Source organism: Ictidomys tridecemlineatus, chromosome 10 (genome assembly GCF_052094955.1).
Source record: "Ictidomys tridecemlineatus isolate mIctTri1 chromosome 10, mIctTri1.hap1, whole genome shotgun sequence".
NCBI classification, from domain to species: Eukaryota; Metazoa; Chordata; class Mammalia; order Rodentia; family Sciuridae; genus Ictidomys; species Ictidomys tridecemlineatus.
In genome coordinates this window covers 14,079,429-14,101,281 of record NC_135486.1, presented here as the reverse complement: position 1 = coordinate 14,101,281, position 21,853 = coordinate 14,079,429, and the positions used below count along the sequence as shown (strand labels likewise).

The 21,853-nt window shown below is 44.2% G+C and overlaps 1 protein-coding gene across 3 annotated transcripts; it reads left to right on the top strand.

Moving 5' to 3' along the window:
* Positions 1 to 3,487: 3,487 nt before the first annotated feature.
* Positions 3,488 to 9,396, top strand: Znf648 (zinc finger protein 648). Of its 3 annotated transcripts, XM_040277982.2 has the most exons (4): positions 3,489 to 3,763; positions 4,108 to 4,399; positions 6,715 to 6,805; positions 6,975 to 9,396. In XM_040277982.2, the coding sequence occupies exon 4, from the start codon at positions 7,035 to 7,037 to the stop codon at positions 8,463 to 8,465; it is 1,431 nt and encodes a 476-aa protein (XP_040133916.2). In that variant the 5' UTR covers positions 3,489 to 3,763; positions 4,108 to 4,399; positions 6,715 to 6,805; positions 6,975 to 7,034; the 3' UTR covers positions 8,466 to 9,396. The 3 variants fall into 3 exon arrangements, with proteins under 3 accessions (XP_021578265.2, XP_005319784.2, XP_040133916.2); XM_021722590.3 differs by having other exon boundaries at positions 3,488 to 3,763; positions 6,715 to 9,396; XM_005319727.4 differs by lacking the exon at positions 4,108 to 4,399 and having other exon boundaries at positions 3,488 to 3,763; positions 6,715 to 9,396.
* The last annotated feature ends 12,457 nt before the right edge of the window (positions 9,397 to 21,853 follow it).

The following is a 21,853-nucleotide window of genomic DNA, read 5'->3' as shown; positions in this document are numbered from 1 at the left end:
AAATATGAAAAAGGGCTGGGGATGTGTCTCAGCGGTTCAGCACCCCTGGGTTCATTCCCCAGTACCAAATAAATAAATAACCTATTGGAAACAGAGTACCTAAAGGCCAGTATTATGGAGAAGCAGGGATGAGGCAAAGGCATCAGAAGCTCCTACCAGCTCTAGGACAAAAATTAGGGTTATATTTCATTTAAAAATCACTATAGCACTAACACTCAGCTAAATGCTTTAAATACATGGTTTCAGGTTATTTTCACAACAACCCTGCCATTATACCCATTTTACAGTTGTGTGGTGGTGGGGGATGGGGGGGGTGGTCCTAGTCTCAGAGAAGTTAATTGACCAAGGCCAAGATCAAGCAGAACTGGGATTTAAAGTTGAGTGTGCCTTACTAAAAATTGTGAGTCCTGTTTCACCTACAATTTGGTTTTCTGCATGTATATTTTTACTCAACAATGTTTAATGCCTGAGAGAAGAACAATATTAGAGTCTCTACCATGCATGAGCCATTTAAGTGGCTCTAGGAATCTTCTTTAAGGAGGATGAAGGGCCAAGGCAGAACTAGATGGTATGGTTCCTCACCAGCTGTCCCCAGTATTTGTAAGCACTTAACCATGGCCCTGTGCTGACACTTGACCACAGAATCTGAGGGAGAACTGCAGGGAATGGGGCCTGGGTTCAGAGCCTTAGCCGCTGAACTGGGGAAACTTCACAAGTTCCCTTGGAATCCCAGCACAACCCAACGTCCAGATGTACCATGTTCACAAACTCAGCAGGGAGCGGAAGGCATCCTTCAGGATCCAAGGCCAGTGTGCCCCATTCTCCACCATGCCACACAGCTCCAGCATTCCACCTGTGTGGTTGACAGCATGCACTGTGCCTAGCAAGAGGCTGACATTCCTAGTCTTCTCTAGCACCTTGCGCTCCCCACACAGTCTCTCCCTTCTCCCCACTTCCCAGACAGACAGGTAATCAGAACCTTCTTTTCACCACTGCCAACTAAGACAGCTCAAGGGAAATGCTAGATTTTAAAAATCAGACTTACAGGCTGGGATATAGCTCAGTTGGCAGACTGTTTGCCTTGCATGCACAAGACCCTGGGTTCAATCTCCAGCACTACAAAAAAAAAAAAAAACCTTGCAAATAATAAACAAATTAAAATAACACCTTCCTTGTTCCCATACTTAGGGACTAGACAGAATTATATAGATTCTAGAAGTTTTCCTTAAAAAATATGGCTTGGGGAAAGGCCCTTTAACTCTCGATGCCTGTGGTCTTTACAATGACTGTTACAATGATTATACAAGACTGTGAATGTTCTTATGCTGTCAAAAGGGAACGGGACTCAGGACAAGAAAGTGATTCCAGAATTCTGGCCTAAGGCCTGATCAGCCGGCAATGTGCAACTCATTAGCATAATGAAGAATCATATGCGGGAAAGGTGCATGACACTTCCAAACAGGATTAGAAAGATGGCTGGGGAGCATCTCAGGAAGGTGACCCAAGGAGTTCCCAGTATCTCTCCACATAAGTAGATTCCAGGCCACTCCTTTTCCCTTATACCCCAAGGTGACCTACGCCATCCCAGTGAGACAGCGACTCTAGCATACTTTGAACACCAAGCAGATGCCATCTGGGCAATTTAACATGGAGGTCCCACAGCATATGGTAATTAGTCAGTTGTTACAGTTTCCAGAAAGAAAGTGTGATGCCAATTAGGTTGTCAAGGCTGATGAGAATGGACAGGATTTGTGGGAACCATCTCTTGGGCAGCTTAGGGACAAGAATATCCTTCAGGATAATGACAGCATAGACCATACACGCATGGTCACACAGCCTTGGGTGGAGAGACCAAGGGTTTCCAGGAGAGAATGAAGGTGGAGTGAGGCGCAGGCCAAGCATGAAGGCTCTGCAGGGACCATGTGTGGGGATCCTGTGCAGTCATGGCTAAGGGTGAGGACTCTGATATCTCGGATTCAAATTGTGGCTTCACTACATAGTAACAATGTGTCTGTGACCTTGGTTAAGGTACTTGAGACGCCTGGCCTACTATTCTCAACTTACAAATGAGGCTAACACTCATGATGGCTGTTCCACTGGGATGTGGTGAGGATTCGTGGAGAGTGCCACAGTGTATGGGCACAGTGTTGGCACTGGTGATTGTTGCTCGATGGATGCCCTGCTGAGGCTGGAGTGGGGGGGGCATGCACACTCATCCCAGCTCTTATGTTCCCATCCACAGGCTCCTCTACCCATTTGTGGGGAAACAGGTGCTTTCATGCTAAAGATATCTAAAACCCAACTCTTACGAGCTGGTCACATGGACCACTTTGAACAACAGCACTGGGGTGGGTTTGTGTCCCCCCCCCCCGTTATGTTACTTTGGGAGATGTTTTAAATATTCCCTACTCTCCTCAGCTCACATCTTCCCCTGATGCCAACTTTTTTTGAGTGCTGACCCTTTGAGAGATGGATGACGGCTAGGATCTTTTTGCCCAAATGGTGTGTATCCACACCTGCTGCATTCTGCACTTTACTTCAGGGGCTCCATGAACAGCAGAATTTGAACCCTGTTCCAGCTGTTCAGAGACTATGAGACATGTCTCAGCTAACTGCCTCCTCCCTTGGAAGTCACTCCTGTAAATCACCAAGGGGCAGAGGAACCTGCTTTTCTAATCACACTAAGACAATTGCTTTTCAGAACAACATCCTGGGTGTCAGTATTCCTATGAGAGTCACGGCCCTAACAGGGCCATGGGATGGAACAGGAGCCCTAGGAATAACATCAATAATTCTTCACATGCATTATCTTATTTAATTCTTCAAAGACCTTCAGGATGGTGATACTATACATCTTGCAGATGAGGAATTGAGGCACGCAGAGATTAAGTAACTTGCCCAAGGTCAGACAGCCCCAGAACCTCACTATCAACCAATAAATTTTTGGCCACCTAGTGACATCTCGGTTACAATACTCCTATCTCCTATTAGGGTGAGCATTCAGAATGAACACTCTTCAAACTGAACCTATGTAAAATCAGTGCTTAAAAGATGGAGAGAGGTCCCAGGCAGGCCTGGACCTGTATGAATTAGAACAGAAACTATTTCCTTGAACCCCAGCTAAGCGGTCATGGGCATCTTTGAGACAATGATTGGACCACTGTAAAGAATTGTGGGACCCTACTCCCTGCTCAACCCACAGCTCTGCAGAAGGTGGGTAGCGGAACCTGGGAAGTGATATTATAATCTCCCAGTGTGTTCTGGCTCCCGGGGCTGGGGTGGGGGACGACATGCACCCCAGAGGCTGACCTGTGACAAGTGGCCCATAGACACACCAGGAGAGGACCGAAGGATGGACAGCTTGCCCTGTGGGAAGAAGGTGTGAGAGAGAACTGGAGGCGCAGGGCCACCTGCAGGAGGACTGAGCAACCTTCCAGGGAGGGAGGAGGAGGGAGGAATGCTGGCTCAGGCAGGGAGGAAAGGCGGGAGCAGAGGGAGCCTGAGGATCGGTTCAGGCAGTGAGAGGGCAGCCCCACTGTATTTCCCAGGCTGCTCTCTGGGATGCGGGCAGGAAGGTTGAGTGTATTACACTGGCCCCACCTCCCGAAGCTCTCTCTGCAGCTGCTGGACTGGACACAAAAGCGTGAGAGACAGAGACACCATCTCTGCTAATTTGTACCAAACTCTGGCTCCTGTTGCTGAGAGACCACATGTGACAAAAGCCAGGGCAGGGGGCCCCCACGTCGCTGTCCGCATTTTCCAGGTAAGCAACTGTTTGTGTCCCAGCCAGAAGTGAAGAGCAAGGCTTAAAGGCAGTGGGCAGAGGAGAATGTGGGAGGTGGCTGCCTGGGATAGACTTAGCGCAGTCGGAAGAGGCGAAGGGAGAGGGGCCGGGGCCAGGAGCTAGAACAAGCCTGGGGCAGGCTTCTGCACAGTGTCCACGTATGAGGTCGGGGAGCTGGAGGCTGTACCAGAGTCACTGCTGGCTGGAGGGTGTGGGCGACATTCCAGGAAAGGGCTGTGTTCTGACAGCCTCAGAGGGCCAGCACATCTGGAGAGCAGAGGGGCCAGCCACACCATAGCATCACTGTTCCTCTTCCTGCCCAGGTATATTTATGCAGACTTTGCCAGAAAAATCCCACTCTGGGCCCCTGCCCTCCTCCTAGTTTTCTGGATGGTGGAGAGAGAGAGCCTTGGACAACTACAGAAGGGAGAAAGCCGGATGTATGTCTTTGCTGGGGCCACGGCTTCAGTCAGAGGAGAGATCCCGGATCGGAAAAAGGCCATCTCCTCTCAGCCTCCTGAGAAGGGCTTAGTTGGCTGAAGGCTGTGTGCTGTCCTGAGGAGGCTCCTCGGTGGAGCAGAGGCAGGGAGTCAGTCACAGGCTGTGGAGAACAGGGTATGTGTGTGCTGGGTATCGGGTGGGGAAGGGGTGACGCAAGAGTCTGTGGAACAGTGTCACGGGAACGTGCACGGTGTGTTGCAGAGAGAGGAAGAGACTCCAGAAATCTATTTGCATACAAGTCCCTTTGCTGTCCCTGCTGGGGACCATAGCTCCTGATCAAGCATGCTGGTCTGTAAGTCCTATAAAGTTGGCTGGTCTTGTGTCCCCTCTGTGAATGACACACATGCACGTACGTACCTCTCCTCTCTAAGATTTGCTATGATACAAATAGGTCAAACTTGGTTTCCTGTCAAAAGGGTGCCAGTTACACCCTGACAGGTTATGGGGATAGAGCCTCAAGGTAAGAGGAGTGACCTAGGGCACAGGGGACAAAAGGACGTGAGACCCTGAATCCAGTCATGACTGCAGTGTGTCCTCCTTTTTTCTACTCTGGCTTCTGTACCCAGAGTAGAAAGTGAGGATTCCCCCTGTCTGCTCCCCACTCCACAAGCAGCAACTGTGTGGAGAGCCAACAGGAAGGGGGGAAGACACTTTGATGAGACGGGGACACCTAATAGGACGTGCCAATGAGAGAGCAGGAGAAGGTGGTGGAGGTAGAGAAAGAGCTTGCAGAAGGTAAATACTCGGTGACTAACACTCCTGACCACCCCAGGCAGCAGTCTCTGCAGCATGTGTCCTGGCTCTGACAGTCGGCCCTGGGCCCTCTCTCCCGCGAAGGGCAATCTGGGTCAATGAGAGCAGGGAGGAACCCAGCAGTGAGGCCTTGCAGCCAGCATCCCTTGGCCCAGAAACACAAGGGGCTTTGATGCCTGCAGAGTGCAGTGCTCTTCCCCCCAGGATGCTGTGGCCACTCTTGGCAGGGCCCAACCCCAGGGCAGGCTCAGTCTGGAGGCCACAGCTGGGAGGGGGTATGGCTCCATAGGTCTTAACATAACGGTCTTGGAATTAGAAAGCAATTAGAGGGCTGCTGTCTGTGAGCTGTGTGGCCTTGAGCAGGCAAGCCTCAGTGTCCTTTCCTATAAAATGGAAAGAATAATATAATAATGATAGCCTCCATCTTAAAGGTTTCTGGAAGTCCTAAATGAAGGCATGTTTGCAAAGTGCTCAACATAGTTCCTGGCTCCTAATGGGTTCCCAGAAAAATGGGAACTGTTAATATTAACACTTCTGGGATTCTCAGAAGGTTCCCTCCAGACCAGTGCAAACTCAGCCCTCTGTCAGCAACTGACCTCTCTGGGAGGCCCTCAGAAGCTGGCCTCTCAGGCCAGCAATTCCTGTTAAATGTGTCACTCACAAAAGCAATGCTTATTAACCAACCCTTGGCAGGCTTTCCCTGTGTCTTCAAGCTAAAATAAAATCAATTTGAAAATAGAACCCAGATGGCTCCTGTGTCTCGTACCTCGCTGTCAAAACCTTTACGCTGGGCTGCTCAAGTTGGGGAACGTGCACTCCTGTGCTATGTGGGGGTATGCCAGGAGTCCATGATGTGTGGGGTACATGGGGCACACTTGGAGGGAAGGTTAAGCATTTCAACTGAACTTAGATATTGTTTTTCTATTGATGTTTATTACATGGCACTGAGCATAAATTCTCATGGATGATTAAGACAAAGCATTATTTCTGATAGTTCTCGCTCTCTGTGGGTGTTTACGTTCACACTCCCTGGCTGTCAGGGGCTCTTCATTGCAGACCTGAGAAGCCTTGCTCAAGCAGTGAGGGGCAGCTGGTATCTTTTGGGGAACCCACCTGGTTTCCTCTTGACTTGACCCCATTCTCCTAGGGGCTATTCCTTGACTTCAGAGGAGATGACCTACACGGCTCAGTGCCTGGGAGGTGGCCCTAGCTGGCACCTTCACCAGACAGCACCTTTGCACTCCTATCAGGGATAGCTTGGTGTTCAGGTTCCAGATAGGGGAACAATGTCAGAGTGTCTGAGGATGCCCAGAGCTCGAGTCTTGCCTTCTCATCTAGCCTTCGTCATGCCCGCAGAGGACCTGTGTGACCTGTGAGGTGTGAGCACCCTGGACAGAGCAGGACACAGCTGGCACCCAGCAAAAGTCCCCCTGCCCCTGGCCATTCTTGACAGCATGGCTGTCTGGGGCTTCTAGAAAGTGGGATTTCCAAAGGGAACAAGGATGACTGAGGCATTTTCAGCAGGGCCCAGCTCCTCCTGCCCTTGGGGAGGCTCAGCAACACGCCTGGCAGGTTACCAGTTGGAAACAGAGCTATAGTGAGAACCTCAGTCCCTCTGGTTATGAAAGTCTAAGTACACTCTTTGTGATTTCCTCTTCACACCTCCCTTTTTGCAGGTATCCTGAGCCAAGCAAAGGTTCTTCCCTGGAAGAGCAGACAACAGAAGCTCCTGCTGCACAACATGGCAGAAGGGGACTCCCAGGACAGGTGGGGCAAGGGGTCCCTTGGCAGCCTGACTCATGACAACCAGATGTTGAGCATGAACTTAAAGAGTGAAGATGAGGATGGTGGGGAGGCAGGAGATACAGGGGACCCTGGTGAGCAGGCTCCTCCAAGGGGCAGCTCCCCAGTAAATCACCATTATCCTGACTTGCAGTGGCAGAGTCCCTCGTTCAAAGAGGAAGACACCTTCTCTGATCCTATTAGTGCTGGAGACATGGGGGAGAAACCTATAGAGATGCCTGGAAAGATCCGCTGGGAAAGAAAGGAGTCAAAGATCACCCTGACTCAGGAGTCCCCCGAAGCAGGAGCAGCTTTGGGTGCCCTTCCTAGGGGCCTCTCACACAAGTTGGTCAGTTGTTTGCAATCTCCTAGAGACTCACTACCTGTGGGGGATGATGGAGGCTCCAAGGCAAACCAGGACACATCCTTGGATGTTCCATCCAGCTTTCTGGACAATGAAGAATATTTCTGTGCACAGAAAGATATAGACACATCTCCAGACAACTCTCCGGAGTGCTTTCCTGGAACAGATAGCATTTGGGATCTCCCTATGCAAGAGACAAAGGCACAGGACCAGGGATCTGCCAATCCAGCCTGTCTGGCAGCTGCAGTGTTGGCAAAAGCGCGGAGCAGCAGAAAAGACCAGAACCCAGCTCCTGAGCCAGACCCCAGGCAGGCAGAGGAGCATCCCTACAAATGTCTGCGGGGCGGAGAGGCCTTCCAGAAGCCCCGCGAGCTGCCTGGAGCTGCAGGACGCGGCAGTGCCAAGCCCTACGCGTGTGAGCTGTGTGGAAAGGCCTACTCCCACAGGGGCACGCTCCAGCAGCACCGGCGCCTGCACACGGGCGAGCGACCTTACCGGTGCCCCTTCTGCGACAAGGCCTACACCTGGTCCTCGGACCACCGCAAGCACATCCGCACCCACACCGGTGAGAAGCCCTACCCATGCCAAGACTGCGGGAAGGCCTTCGTGCGCTCCTCGGACCTGCGCAAGCACCAGCGCAACATGCACAGCAACAACAAGCCCTTCCCGTGCTCCGAGTGCGGCCTGACTTTCAACAAGCCGCTGTCATTGCTGCGCCACCAGCGCACGCACCTGGGCGCCAAGCCTTTCCGCTGCTCCGCCTGTGACCGGGAGTTCGCAGTGGCCAGCCGCATGGTGGAGCATCAGCGCGTGCACTCTGGCGAGCGGCCATTCCCTTGCCCCACCTGTGGCAAGTGCTTCACCAAATCCTCCAACCTGTACGAGCACCAGACACTGCACACAGGGCAGAGGCCCTTCAAGTGCGCTGACTGTGGAGTGGCCTTTGCACAGCCCTCGCGCCTTGTGCGCCACCAGCGCATCCACACCGGTGAGAGGCCCTTCCCTTGCACACAGTGTGGCCAGGCCTTTGCCCGCTCCTCCACCCTGAAGAGGCACCAACAGATTCACTCTGGAGAGAAGGGATTCCTGTGTGCCGAGTGCGGCAGGGCATTCCGCATTGCGTCGGAGCTGGCTCAGCACATCCGGATGCACAACGGGGAGAGGCCCTACCAGTGTGAGGACTGTGGTCAGGCCTTCACCCGTTCCAACCACCTCCAGCGACACCGAGCCAAGCATGACACCTGCAAAAAGGAGCCCATCCCTTCCTCCTCTGATGAGTGAGGGCTCAGTGGGCTAGTTCCCCGGGGAGGCAGACACCAGGAACCTCACTGCTTGGAACCCCCCTCCCCCAGAGCCCCACATGGCGTGACCAGCCAGCCTCACTGGTCAGCTGTCTCCCAGGGATTGCTGGTTCCAGGGTGGTCTGTCTCCATATTTTACTTGTTGTCATAGAAAGGAACCACAAGGATGGTTCTGTGCGAATTCACGCCTGTCTACCGTGGCTCAGAGCCAGATGCAATATGAAAAGGGTGAAATAGAAGAGTAGGAGATGGTCAATAGCTGAGTTCCTTGGGTCAGGGGACCTCAATCAATCAGAAACTATTTATAGAATTATTTGCTGGGTACTGCGAAGACTCCAGGAATACAGAGAGGAAAAAGATTATCCTGTCCTGCCCTCAAAGCCACACGCAAATACTGAGAAGGCATGTATGGTTTTTACACAAATAAAGGAATCCCAGAAGTGTTCCCTGTGATGGGCTCTTCTAAAGAACAGAGCCTAACTGGGGTAACTGAATCCCATATAGACACATGGCGTCCTTTCAGTTCACTGATAAAATGACTTTACTTTTGGGAAATGTCTCCATGAGTTTTGACTTTGCAGTGGAAAAGGCCTTTACCTTATAAAGGGGTTGGGGGTGGGATATGTCCTATGTTTAAGGATCAGTTATCCTGGAAGTTCAGAACAGCCTGCGTCCCACCCACAAAATTCATATGTGCATCCTTTCTGTCTACCTCTTTTTCTGCTCCCACCCTGCAAGTTTAATCATATGTAATATTTGCAGAGGAATTGGCTTTTTCTTCCCATTTACAGGGAAGCACAGAAATTCCTCCAGATAGACTGAACTGGCTCATGAAAACTTTTGGGTTCATTTAAAATTGCCTAGATCATTAGATCTGGTTTGAAGCAAATAAAGCATCCTTTGCCCAAGTGCCTGTTGGCTTGTCTGTTTTGGTTTCAAAGCCATTAAAACCTGGTATGAAAGTCTTCATGACTCACCTTTGTCTTCTAATGGGATTATTCAAACTTTGCATTACTGATAGCCATGTATTGATATGTATACTGATTTTGGTGAAGTCAATAGTTCTTTTTTTAAAATGTTCTTTGATGTCTATAAAGAAGAGATTTTGAAGTTTTTTTAAAAATTTTTTTTTTGTTTAGTTGTCATTGGACCTTTATTTTTATTTATTGATATGTGGTGCTGAGCATTGTACCCAGTGTCTCATACATGCTAGGCAAGCACTCTGCCACTGAGCCACAACCCCAGCCCCAAATCAATAGTTCTTAACTCAATAGTTATTAGTCAGCTGGGAGGAATCTTATGATTTCACAGAGAGCCTTTGGTGCACACAGGCAAAAGGCACACCTCATCTTACCAAAGTTAAGTGAGATATTCCACAAGTAAGTCTAGTAATGCTTTCCTTTAGTGACTATCTTTAGTATATTCCAAAAATTGCCACTAAAATATACTAAATCTGAATTTATCTTGAATTCTACCTGATTTTGACCAGGATGTGACTGTCAAATCATATTCTCTGAATATGTAGAAAGCCATGTGTTTGTGGGGTGGGGGGAGTAATATACATAGCTGTGCCTGATTGAGAAAAGTGACCTTAGTAAGTCAGCTTCGGTCAGCTTCGGTCAAAAACCCTGGAGGGTTTGTGTGTTCCTCCCTTAGATAGATCTGCATGTCTACAAGACAGAGTTAGTTTTAGTTTATCCTTGTTATTTATTGGTGAACTTGGGCTTTTGCTTCTGGGATTGCATTGTCGAAATAGGAATGATGATAATAGGCAATGAAGGTTGGAGCCATCCTAACAGATGACAGGAACTGTGGCTGAATGCAAGAGCATACAATTGGTTGAGAAGTCACAAGAATGAACTTGTGAATGAACAGAGCAAAGACTAGTAGTATATTTATTTCTGGGCAATCAGCAAAATATTTGAAGACTGAAACATTATTCTTTTTTGATACATTCTTTTTTGAGGATGATTGTCAGTATGATTTACACTAACTTAAAAATTCAGATTGGTTTTATAGTTTTTTAAAGGAGTTTTCCCCAAAACTAATTCATAAAGTGGCTGCATGGGAACCATGCAGCTTGCTGAATCTTTACCTTGAAAACAGACACAGATCTGCAGTGCAATATCTGGTATGGCTTCCCAGATGGGCACACCTTTGAGAAAAGAGTGAATGTACTTCTTGTTAATAGGCAGAAAAACTGGCATAGCTTGTGCTAGGTATCTTTGGTGCTCTATACTATGTTTCTGGAATATAACAGGTAGAATGTACTGACTAGGCCAAAGAGAAGTTCATTAATTTTTCAAGCTTATCACATTTAAGCAAGTCACATTTTAAGGAAATTTGTCCCAATCACTCTTTTCTGATATAACCTGCCAAGATTATGCTGAGTAGGTTTTGGGGAAAAGCAATCTCATTCTGTAGTCACAGGTCACAGGGTGCACAAATGGAAAGTAAGAACAAAGTATGGACGGGAACAAAAGAGAAGCCAACCAGTGACGAGGTAGCCTGGCACAATTCTGCTCAATGGAGTATGACCATCCAAAGTGGGGGCAATTTAGCCATTTCTTTGGAGAAGAACCAGTACTTGAGGACAGGAGGATATTCTAGCCTAGATTGTTGCCCTAAATTATGCTTAGCTACTTTTTTGGCCTTCTATAAACCCATACTACATTACAATAAACCATCTTATTTTTCTATTGTATAATTAAAAATCAGAGAAGGGGCTTCTTTGTGACAGTATTTAAAGCATCTCTTGGGACTAATGCTGTTTCCACAATTTAGTTTGCCAATATTGATTTGAACATATATGTTCATTTATTAGGTTCCCACTTAATAAAAACTCACCTGATGGATTCACCAGTTTATGATAATCCTGACCCACATCCTTTAGATTATAATGAGAAGAGTCAATACTTACAGACTGCTCAGTATGTGCCAGAATTATTCTAAGTGTTTTACACATATTCAGAATTTAATTTTAAAAGAAAATTATGGTGATTATTATCCCCATTTTTTTTAAAGATGAGGAAATCAAGGGACAAAGAAGTTAAACTGTCCAAGATATCATAGCTAGAAAGTGACTGGCATAGTAATGATTTAGCATTTAGGCATGCTTGCCCCAGAGACTGTGTTCTTCACCACAGGGCCAGCTGCCTGTTTGGTATGGAAAGATATTCTGTAATCGTTGATGATTTGCAGTTTTAAAGCACAAAACATTAATTAAAGAGGAAAGTTGAAACCCAGCACAGCAGAAATCATGGTGTGCTAGAAAGAAGACCTGTAAATTACTTAAGAAGGAGTTTGGGAGAGCATGGGTTTGGCAGCTTTTAAGCATTAATTCCTGGGTAAGATTGTCAAAAAGCTGGTCAGAAGGAAGGGATTAGAACCAAAGGAGGGATGGTCCCTTAAAGACCCACCAGTGTTTCACATCTCTGTCTAAAAACATACTGTCCCTGGGCTGCACACAAAGCAATCTATCAGCAAGGAATCTTGGCACTCAACATTTACACACATCTTGTAATCTCAATGCGTGTATACAGAAAAGCTGTATTACCCTGGTATGAACACCATAGATCTACCAGGAAATCCAACAAGACCTTAAAAAAAATATTGTTCAGAAGAAAATCTTTGTCAAGCATCAATTTAATTGATAGAATGCTAAAGTAGATGCCATTGCTCAATTCAGAAGTAGATGAAGAACTACAAATATTGCCCCAAATGGAAGGACTTGCCATTTCATCAAACCAGAAGAGGGTCCCTGTTTCAGTTGACAGGGAAGCTCATTTTAACCCTCCCTCCTACCTGAAACCATGCCAGTACAATTTCCCCACTGCTGCTGGATAATATTTTTATATCTCTTTCTCCTTTTTGTTTTTTGTCCTTACTCCCCCACTCCCAAATTGGTTCAGAGTTTCACTGACCCAGGAGTGGAACTCAGTAGGTCAGGAACTTAGTAGATTGATTCCGTGACAGAATGGAGCTTCTGTAAAACACAAGTTATAACTAAGATTTAAAGAAAAACAGACTTCTCACATCAAGCAAAGTTGTAGAGGAGGCTGAAAATGAGGGGAAAAAAATTCCTGTTGTGGTAATTCAGATGAAGTCAAGTAGAGATTGGGGTGAGATGTGGAGATGCCAGGGATTTCAGACATTAGTCAACAGGGCTTGGTGAAAGGATAGTAATAGCTATGCTTAGTGAATTCTTTTGAGGAGGAATATGGGGGGAAACTGGGAATTGAACTCAGAGCCTTGTGCATGCTAGGCAAGTGCCTTACCTCTGAGCTACATCCCCAGACATAGTGAATCCTCTTTTAGGGATCAAAAACTGCATTTATTGTCTCTATTATTCCTTGCAAGGATCTGGTATGGGAAACCCTTGAAAACTATTCCCACATGGGGTCTGCATCAATTTTGCTTTTTTTAGGAAAGCAGAGAAGATTAATAGGTCATGGCTATTGTGTGTTATTACCAAGCAAGGATCACTAAGATCCACATGTCCTTCTAAAAGATAGGCTGCCTGTCTGCAACAGGGGAACATACAGAAGTTCCCCTGCCTTTTGATTTATAAGTCACAATTGCTGACATTTTTATTACTCACAATTGTGGTTGTTTGAAAAATATGGGCACAAAAATTTTGACACTCATACCTTCAAGAAGCAGAGTCTAGTTTCTTTTCCTTTTGTGTGGGCTGGACTTAGTGACCTGATCTAATGATGAGAAGGCTAGATTATAAAAGGTATCAGGGTTTCCCACTTGCACTTCCCCCACCCCCACCCATCATTTGTTCTGGGGAAGCTCACACCTTGGCATGAGCAACCTTAGAGAAGGGCTCTATGGCTAGCAACTGAGCTTTTCTGCTAACCAACAGCCACAAACGAATATGGTAACATCATAGGGATACCAGCTCAGGTAAGGTCCCACCACTTCATCACAGTAGAAAGATCCCTTTCCAGAGTGTGTCTGTTGGTGTCTTTTTTTTTTTTAAGAACACAAGTTGGCAAATATTTTATATAAATGTTTAAGTCTTTATGGGACTTATTCAATTCATCACATACTGTTTGTTTATTTACAATACTTTATAAATGTGAATGTCATTCTTGGCTCATTGGTCATACAAAAACAGACTTTTATTTGTCCAAAAGACTATGGTTTAACAACCCCAGCTTTAGAGTATGATCTATGTCAACTGTTTAGGATCCTGGCTCTGCTACCACTTCGTCCTCGGACCTGGGAGAAATCATTCTGCCACTCTGTGTTCAGTTTCCTACTGGGAGCCAATTCTCCAGGGGTCTTCTCCCATTTTTTTACATCTCTGCTCCAGTTTATCTTTTCAAGGATATTAGTAAAGATTACAGCCTTGGAAGAGAGACTGCACACAGGCTTCTGTCCCCAGAAGTCCATCACAACTGTCATTGCCAAGGTCACTGAGGACTTTCTTGCCATTCAATCCATGGATACCTTTAAGTCTGCATATATATATTTTTGGTTCCTCTGCATCATTTGGTAGTGTAACTATCATTGCTTTCTTGAAATGGTGTCATCTTACAATTTCTCTGATAACAAACATTCCAGGTTGTTTCTCCTACCTGTGTAGTAGGGCTTTCTCACCTACTCTCATCTTCCTCAAAGATTTTAAAATTCTCCTCTTTTTTTTTTTTTAATTGTTGTTTGCCTGTTTTGCTCTGTGCTCATTTTCATTCTCTTCTACACTGTGGGTTATGCACTCAGTGGCTTTGGTTCTCTTGGACATGAGCATATTAAACTACTCTTTGGAGTTCCCACTGGCTTCTTAAAGTCAGCTTATCTAAAACTGAACTTATCACCTTTAACCATTAAATGTATTTTGCCTCGTTTCCTATTTTATCAAATAGACCAGCTGTTGCCAAGGCCAAACATCTTCCCTCATTACTCACAACACATCACCAACCCATTTATCTCAATATTTCATAAATCCTCTGGCTTCCTTCTATTCTAAAGACTAGGACTTTGTTGAATCCTTATCGGCATCTATTTCCTCTTCATTCTTCCTAATTGAACTTAATTCCAGTGCTCACCTCTTCTCCATCTCTGCTTCTAGAGTCCATGTGCCTCAGAGAATTTTATCTCAAGCCTAGCTCCAAGAATTAGACTGACTGGTTAAGAATTAACCAATTCCCCTGGGCATTGGACAGGGTGGAAACTGGCATGGACTCTCTTTTAGACAATAAGAGCCATGAAAAGGCAAATGGAATTCTAACTCAAAAGACATGTCTCACTCTTCTGGGAATGCTTCAATAATTGACCCCACTTCCTCTGGACACTTCATGTGTCAGTCATAGAGTCCGAACCAGCTATTGAAATTTCGCTGTCAAATCCTCCCATGCATTCATTCCTAGATAGATGTGCTCTCCCTAAATGAGATGGACAACCCAGAAAGTGAAAGGTGGAACACCATAGCAAACAGGGGCCTGATGCAAGAGAGCAGTGGAGAAGTTCAGAGGATCCTCACCAAGGCCAATTCCAGGAAAATGGTGCAGGATCAGCAGACCTTAATTTCACTTTCTGCAATAGCATCATTTGCTTCTTGGCAAACTTCATAAGCTCTTTCTTGGGCAATGTTTCCTGCTGAAAGATGTCACCAACTTGTTCTCACATTTCCAGTATGCCACAAAAAAAGAAACATAATGTCTTGAACAAGGGTCTTTTTAAAAAATAAGCCTTTATCTCCTCACATCAAAGTTTTCTAATTTATCACCCTTCCACTCTTCAGGGAAGTCTGGTCAAGCATTCTCTTCACCTTAGATGTCAGGGTCCCAGGCATGGCAGGTGAGGCCACCCCATCCTGAACAGGACCCTCTATCATGTCACCTCCATTGTAGCCTAGCCCAGGATCTGGGAGCCAGGCCCCACAGACCCACTGCCTCCTGTTGGTGTCTTTTTAATCTGACCAGATGGACAAAGGCCAATCCACATCCTTGATCTTTACATGGCTTGTCTTGAGAATGGACACCTTGCTTTGTGGTTTGTGAGACCTCTTATAATAAACAGAACTCACATATGGTTTGTTGTTTTCATCCGAACTCTGGTGGTTCTGATGTACCTGGGATTCTTCACTTTACCCTTTCCCAGAGCCATCTTGGAGTGCTGTCTCTTATGTATGTTAAGCAACTGTCCCCACACATCTGTGCACAGGAAACTTTTATCCCAATCGGGGCACTTACATGGCTAGTACCAAGAGTGAATCAATTTGTGCAGATGCAGGTTGGCAACCCCAAACAATTTCTTGCTGCAGATGGGGGCAGCAATGTTTCTGCTTATGCTTTCAGAGTCCTGTAAGGACCAGGAAAACAAAAATGTCTCATGGTTTTTATGTGGATAATAACAAGGTTCTCCAGAGATTGTCTCCAGGTCTTTGTTATCAAAAGTGCCAATAGGGATAATATTTTCATCATCCTCCATGGCTTCTCTCAGAGGAAGTTCTGTGTGCTCAGAAGAATACCATGCTGGGGCTGGGGATGTGGCTCAAGCAGTAGCGCGCTTGCCTGGCATGCGTGTGGCCCGGGTTTGATCCTCAACACCACATACCAACAAAGATGTTGTGTCCGCTGAAAAACTGAAAAATAAATATTAAAAATTCTCTCTCTCTCAAAAAAAACCCAACATAAATAAAGAAGAATACCATGCTAAGCCTTCATCTTCACACTGCAAGGCATGGTTGGTTCCAAAGAGGGAGAGGCTCTGCAGGGGCTTCACTCTATGAGTGGCAGTAGGTTTCATGTCCCCTCTTCTTCACATTGAAGTTCCACTGGGAGCTCTTGCTGCCTGGGAGCCCTGCTAAGTGGCAGCCAGCCCTGGAGGGGGTGATTCTCCATGGACCTCCAGATGGAGGCTGGACTTCCAACATATCTTTTTTGAGCCCAGGCTGAATTCATCTGAGATGCCTTCTCTGTGTCCCGGGTATCATGACATGCTGCCTCTATGTCTATCCTTGGGTTAAAAGGTTTGGGTGATTTTGTCTTTTTGGTGAGGTTCTCTTCCTTTGGTCTTGTATATTTCCTAAGCAATTTGCTAGAGCTTTATTTGAGCTCCGAAAAAAAAATTCTAAAAGAAAGGAGAAAAATACATAACTTTTATTCATAGAATTTGCTAACATTTATTCCAGAAATTACACAATTATTTCTGTTTCCCCAAGCAATTAGTTTCTAATTGTAAGGAGAATTAGCACAAAAATTGCCTGATTTTCAGTCAAGATGGTGCTGCATGCGAGTTTATACTTTGATCACTACTCCCCAAACACGTGGCAATGCAATTATAGATAAAATATAACAGGAGGAAAAAATGTAAAATACAGCTGTGCTCAAAAGCCAAGATAAAAACCCTCATAGAGTATAACCGAAAAGAAACACAATGCAGAAATTGGAGCTAAAGAAGTAAGTTTGTTGTGTTCTGGGTCTGAGAATTGGTAGAAGTGGCTGAGAGTATAACTCCCAAAGTGTAGGTGAAATAAAAATGAAGGTGGGTTAGAAAAGGATGGGCTTGCAATCTGTGAGGTGGCTGGTAAGTAAGCTAAGGTTTTCTACTGAGACTATTACTTACTATTCAATACCTGGAAAAGCAGGCAGAAGTAGATACAACCTCTGGACCAGAAGGTGGTCGATAGAAGAGAAAATTAGTAGCCTAGAAGACAAATTAACAAACAAACAAACAAGGATGGAGAGGGAGTGGGTCACAGTAAGAGGTTGGTAAAAACACTAATCAAAAAGAGAAAGCATTAGCAAGACCGATAAAGGGAGAGGGCAAGAAAACATTAGATAGAAAAATCAGGCAAAATTATATTTATGGTAGAGAGCTTTAGAACTAGAATAGAACAAATAATATTTCAATAAATCGAACCATTTAATGCCAATATAATTTAAAAACTTAGATGGAAAAATTTCAGGAAGAATGTAAATCATCAAAATAGCCTCAAGAAAATGAAAGTAAATCAATAACCATGAAAAACTTTAATCTGTTTAAAATCATATTCCCTTTATCTCAACTTAAAGAAAAAACTTTATGTGATTTTGTAAGTAAATGATCAAATTTTCAAACAAAAGATAAACTTTTTCTAATAAAAACCATCCAAGAAACTGAGAGAAGGCAACATTTATATTAAAGACTGAATTGGGACAGAAGAAAGAAAGAAAATTGGCTGGCTCTCACTTACAAATGCAAATACAAAATAAATATTACCAAATAAATATTAACAAATCAAATCTAGCAGAGGAAAAGAAACACACACAAAATCAAAAAGCAAACAAGAAAACAAAACAAAATACATATGACTAAGAAACACAGATCCCAGGAAGAGGTCCCAGAAAGATACATCAATATGGAGAACCACAACAAAATAATGGTCCAACTATTTAAAGTAAGTCTGTGCTTGTGACTGTCATCTAAGTTGAGATGGAGCAGTCCTGGGGACTGAGTCCTCACCTGTGGGATTCGATATTATCCCCAGGCAGTTGTTAGAATTGAATTGAAGGTGAGTTAGAGGACACCCTGCTGGTATCTGTTACAGAATTGCCCCTGTTATCAGAGTCCTAGGCCAGAGGTCCAATTCTGGAGGTCCCAACAAATCAGGGTGAGCAATCTGTTCCAAAAACCAAAAAAATAAAGTAAAAGAAAAGAATGGTGAAAAGCAGGTAACACTTTAATTACCATGACCATATTGGAATGGCAAGAAAGATCAAGCATCTCAGCCTTGTCTTTGGGCTACTGACAGGAACTTTGGGTTTACCTGGAGAATTAGGCAGGGGCAAGAGGTGTGCATAATGATCAGTCTTGGTTCAACTGTGGTCTGGGAGGTCTCACCTCAGTTCTGGTTCTGACAGGTGTCTCTGGAGAAGTCCCTAGCTCTTGAGGAAATCTCTAGTTGTTTCCCAGGATGTACACCTATCAGACCTGTGATCCTGGGAAGGGGCAATTTGGTCTCTATGAGATGATTGCTCCTGCTTGGGGTAGGGTTGGGGGGAGTTTTAACATGGGGTGATCTGTGGGGTGGCTCCACTGTACCCAGAAGGTGTAGGACGATGACTGAAGGCTTGTAGGCACACCCTCGGGAGCCTGGAATAGGACATTGTTAAAGCTGGCAGTTGAATGTTCCTACAAATCTTGAAAACACCTTAGTGCCTCTTTTCTTGGTGCCTGCAGCCTTGAAGACGGCTGATTGGCACTTGGATGAACACTGCTTAAATTATTAACATGCCTCTGTGCAGAGCTGAGCAGAAGTCTGACCCAGACTTTAAGGAAATAAAGGGGACAGATAAAAATTGAAGGCAGAGATGGTAGGTTTTCTCCCACTTTTTGTTACCCCTTGGGTGTCTCTGAAGAGCCAGTGCTTTTTAGAAAGATAGCTTCTCTAAGTCCCTATTGTATTCTCTTACTGGTGGAGAGGAATCCCATACCTTCTGGGCTCACAGAAGACTTCTGTGTTGATTGCTCTGAGTGAGAGTACAGCAGAATGTAAGGGGTTTTTATTTGTTTGTTTGTTTTGTTTTGTTTTTTTTCTCAGATGATAACTTTCCAACACAGATATCTGAAGATCTGTTTTGAAAAAAGTCTAAGAAAATTGACAGCCACACCATAGGAAATAAACACAAGATTAACCTATAATGATTAATAAATTTCCATATACCAGCAATAGCCAACTTTAGAATGTAATAAAAATAGGTAAATAGTCACATTAGCAGTAAAATCTATGATTTCTAGGAATAAAACCCAATAAAAGATGAGCAGGACTCTTACAGAGAAAATTACAAAAGGCTATTGAAGAACATAAAATAGAACCTAGTTAAATACAAAATAAATTAGATTCCTCCTAGATGGAAAAACAGTACCATAAAGATTAAATTATCTGTAACTTAATCTGTAAAGTTGATACACTTTCAATAAAATCCCTAATATGAATCTTTTAAGGACCTTGATAAAACTGATTTTAAAAATCATATGGAAGGGCTAAAGACACATGAATGGCCAAAATAATTTTGAGAGAGGAAAAAAAAAAATGAAAAAGTAACCAGGAGGAGTGCCCTGACCAGTTAGTAAAACATAATGTAGCAAGTCATTTTGGGATAATTGGGTCAGTTTTGAATTGACATAAGGATAGATGAATAGATTTACAAAACAGACTGGAGAACCTGCAAAGAGATGGAGCTCATAGAGGCTCTTGATATACGGCAGAATGGAGTGGTGAATCATGGGGAAAGAAAAGTTGTTCAGAAGTGGTGCTGGGACAACCAGGAGTACTTAGGGACAAGCAAAGTTAGGCTCCCTGCTCACACCACAGAGGCTGAAATATCCAACTCTGAACATCAGGATATTAAAACTACAAGACATTACCATAGACATCTTCACAGTATGGGAGAAGATTTTTGTTGTTGTTGTTTAAGACACCAGAAGGAATCATGAATGAAAATAGGTTGAAACTAGACCACATTAAACTTTCAAAGATCTTTAAGACAAAAGATAGCATAAGGAACTACAAAAGATGAGTGGGGACCTGGGAGAATCTACAAAATTTAACTGCCAAGGAAGTAGTATCCATAATTTATAAGTAACTCAGGCCAATTGATAAGGAAAACTTATCCCAAAACAAAATTAGGCAAAGATCATGAACAAAGTAACTAGAAAGAGAAGTTTGAGTTACCAATAAATAAGGGCAAAGATGCTCGCCCTTGGGAGAATCAAGGAAATGCAAACTAAACTGCAATTCCATCTCACATCCACCAGATCAGCACACATGCTAACAACCTGAGAGCCGCCTGATGTGATTTACTGAGAAGGGCAAACATCCCTTGCACAAATGCATTACCCAATCTAAACATGTGCAAAACATCAGGCAAACACAAATTTAGGAACGGGAATCAAAACAACCATTCTGTACTCTTCAAATATGTCAATGTCATGAGAAAGGAAGAAAATACAAGAGACATGGGAATTAAATACAATGTGGGCTCTGGTTCAGGAAAAAAAAAATGCCTGAAGGGACTTGATTGAGAAAATTAGTTAATTCAGTAGTTCTAGGTGAATGCAATGTTTCCTGAATTTGATGATTTTTCCACAGTTACATAAGAGAATGTTTTTGTTCTTGGGAGTTACACTTGGGAATATGTAGGACTGGAAGGTCATGATGTCTGCAACTTACTCCTGAATGGTTTGAGGAAGAGCGATATAAATAAAAAATGAATTTCTATTAAGAGAAGGAAGAGAGGAAGGAAAGAAGAGAGGGAGACAGACAAAGAGAAAGAAGGAAAATGCAGCAAAGTGACAATAAAATCACTGAATCCAGGTGGAGGACACATAATGGGTCATTATACCATTCCAGCAACTTTCCAGCAGGTTTGAATTTTTTCCCAGAGCAAAATGTAAAATGCAATTATTTATATTAAGTGTTGGCGAGGGTGAGGAAAAATGAAATTTTCAGGCTTTTCTAAGATGAAATGCAAATTATTATTGGTATAGTCCTGTGAGAATAATACAATGAGGGTGTAATATTATATTTCAATGACAATAGTGTGGCATGAGGATGATGATAATATGATAGCAATGCAAGCAAAGATGACAATGTCCATATCTTACACCTTAGCAATTCAAATTGGATATGGGAAGAAAATAATAGAACTTTGTGTTTTTCATCCTTTAAGAAAAATTTGAATTTTATAACAGATATTATAAATAATTATAGAAATATTGGGGATAGGGAAGTTTTTTTTAAATTAATGGTACAGTATGATCAGCAAAGCAGGAGATGATTCCCTGTCAGAGATTCAAATATGCACAAAAAGATATTTAAGAATGTTAATTGCAGCATGATTTATAATAGCAAAAAATTAGGAAACAACCTACTTCTTCATCAGTAAGAGAATAGATAAAGAAGTTTATTTTATTCATATGATGGGATACTAAACAGTAGTTGAATGGAAAAGAGTTGAAAGTATCTAACTGGAGTGGGTTAGGAAATGTTGAGTGAAAACAGTCACAGAACAGGTAGTCCATTCACATGCATTGTCTTGGTCTGTTCAGGCTCCTAGAACAAGACACCATAGTCTGGGGTGGCTTATAAACAACAGAAATTTATTGCTTATGCTTCTGGAAGCTGAGAGTCCAAAATCAGGATGCCAGCATAGTTGGCTCATGGTGAGGTCCCTCTTCTAGGTTGCACACTGCAGAAAGCCAGTCAACAAGCTAGCTCCATGGCTTCTAATCCCAATCAGAAGGACTCCATATTCATGACCTAATTGCCTCCCACAGGCCCAACCTCCAACTATCATCATATGGGGATTAGAATTTCTACATATGAATTTTGGAGTAGACGCACAAACATTTGGTGCCCTGCATCAATTTCAA

Excerpts from the sequence above, each read along its gene's own strand:
- Znf648 (XM_005319727.4), top strand. The coding sequence starts at position 6,780 with ATGGCAGAAGGGGACTCCCAGGACAGGTGGGGCAAGGGGTCCCTTGGC.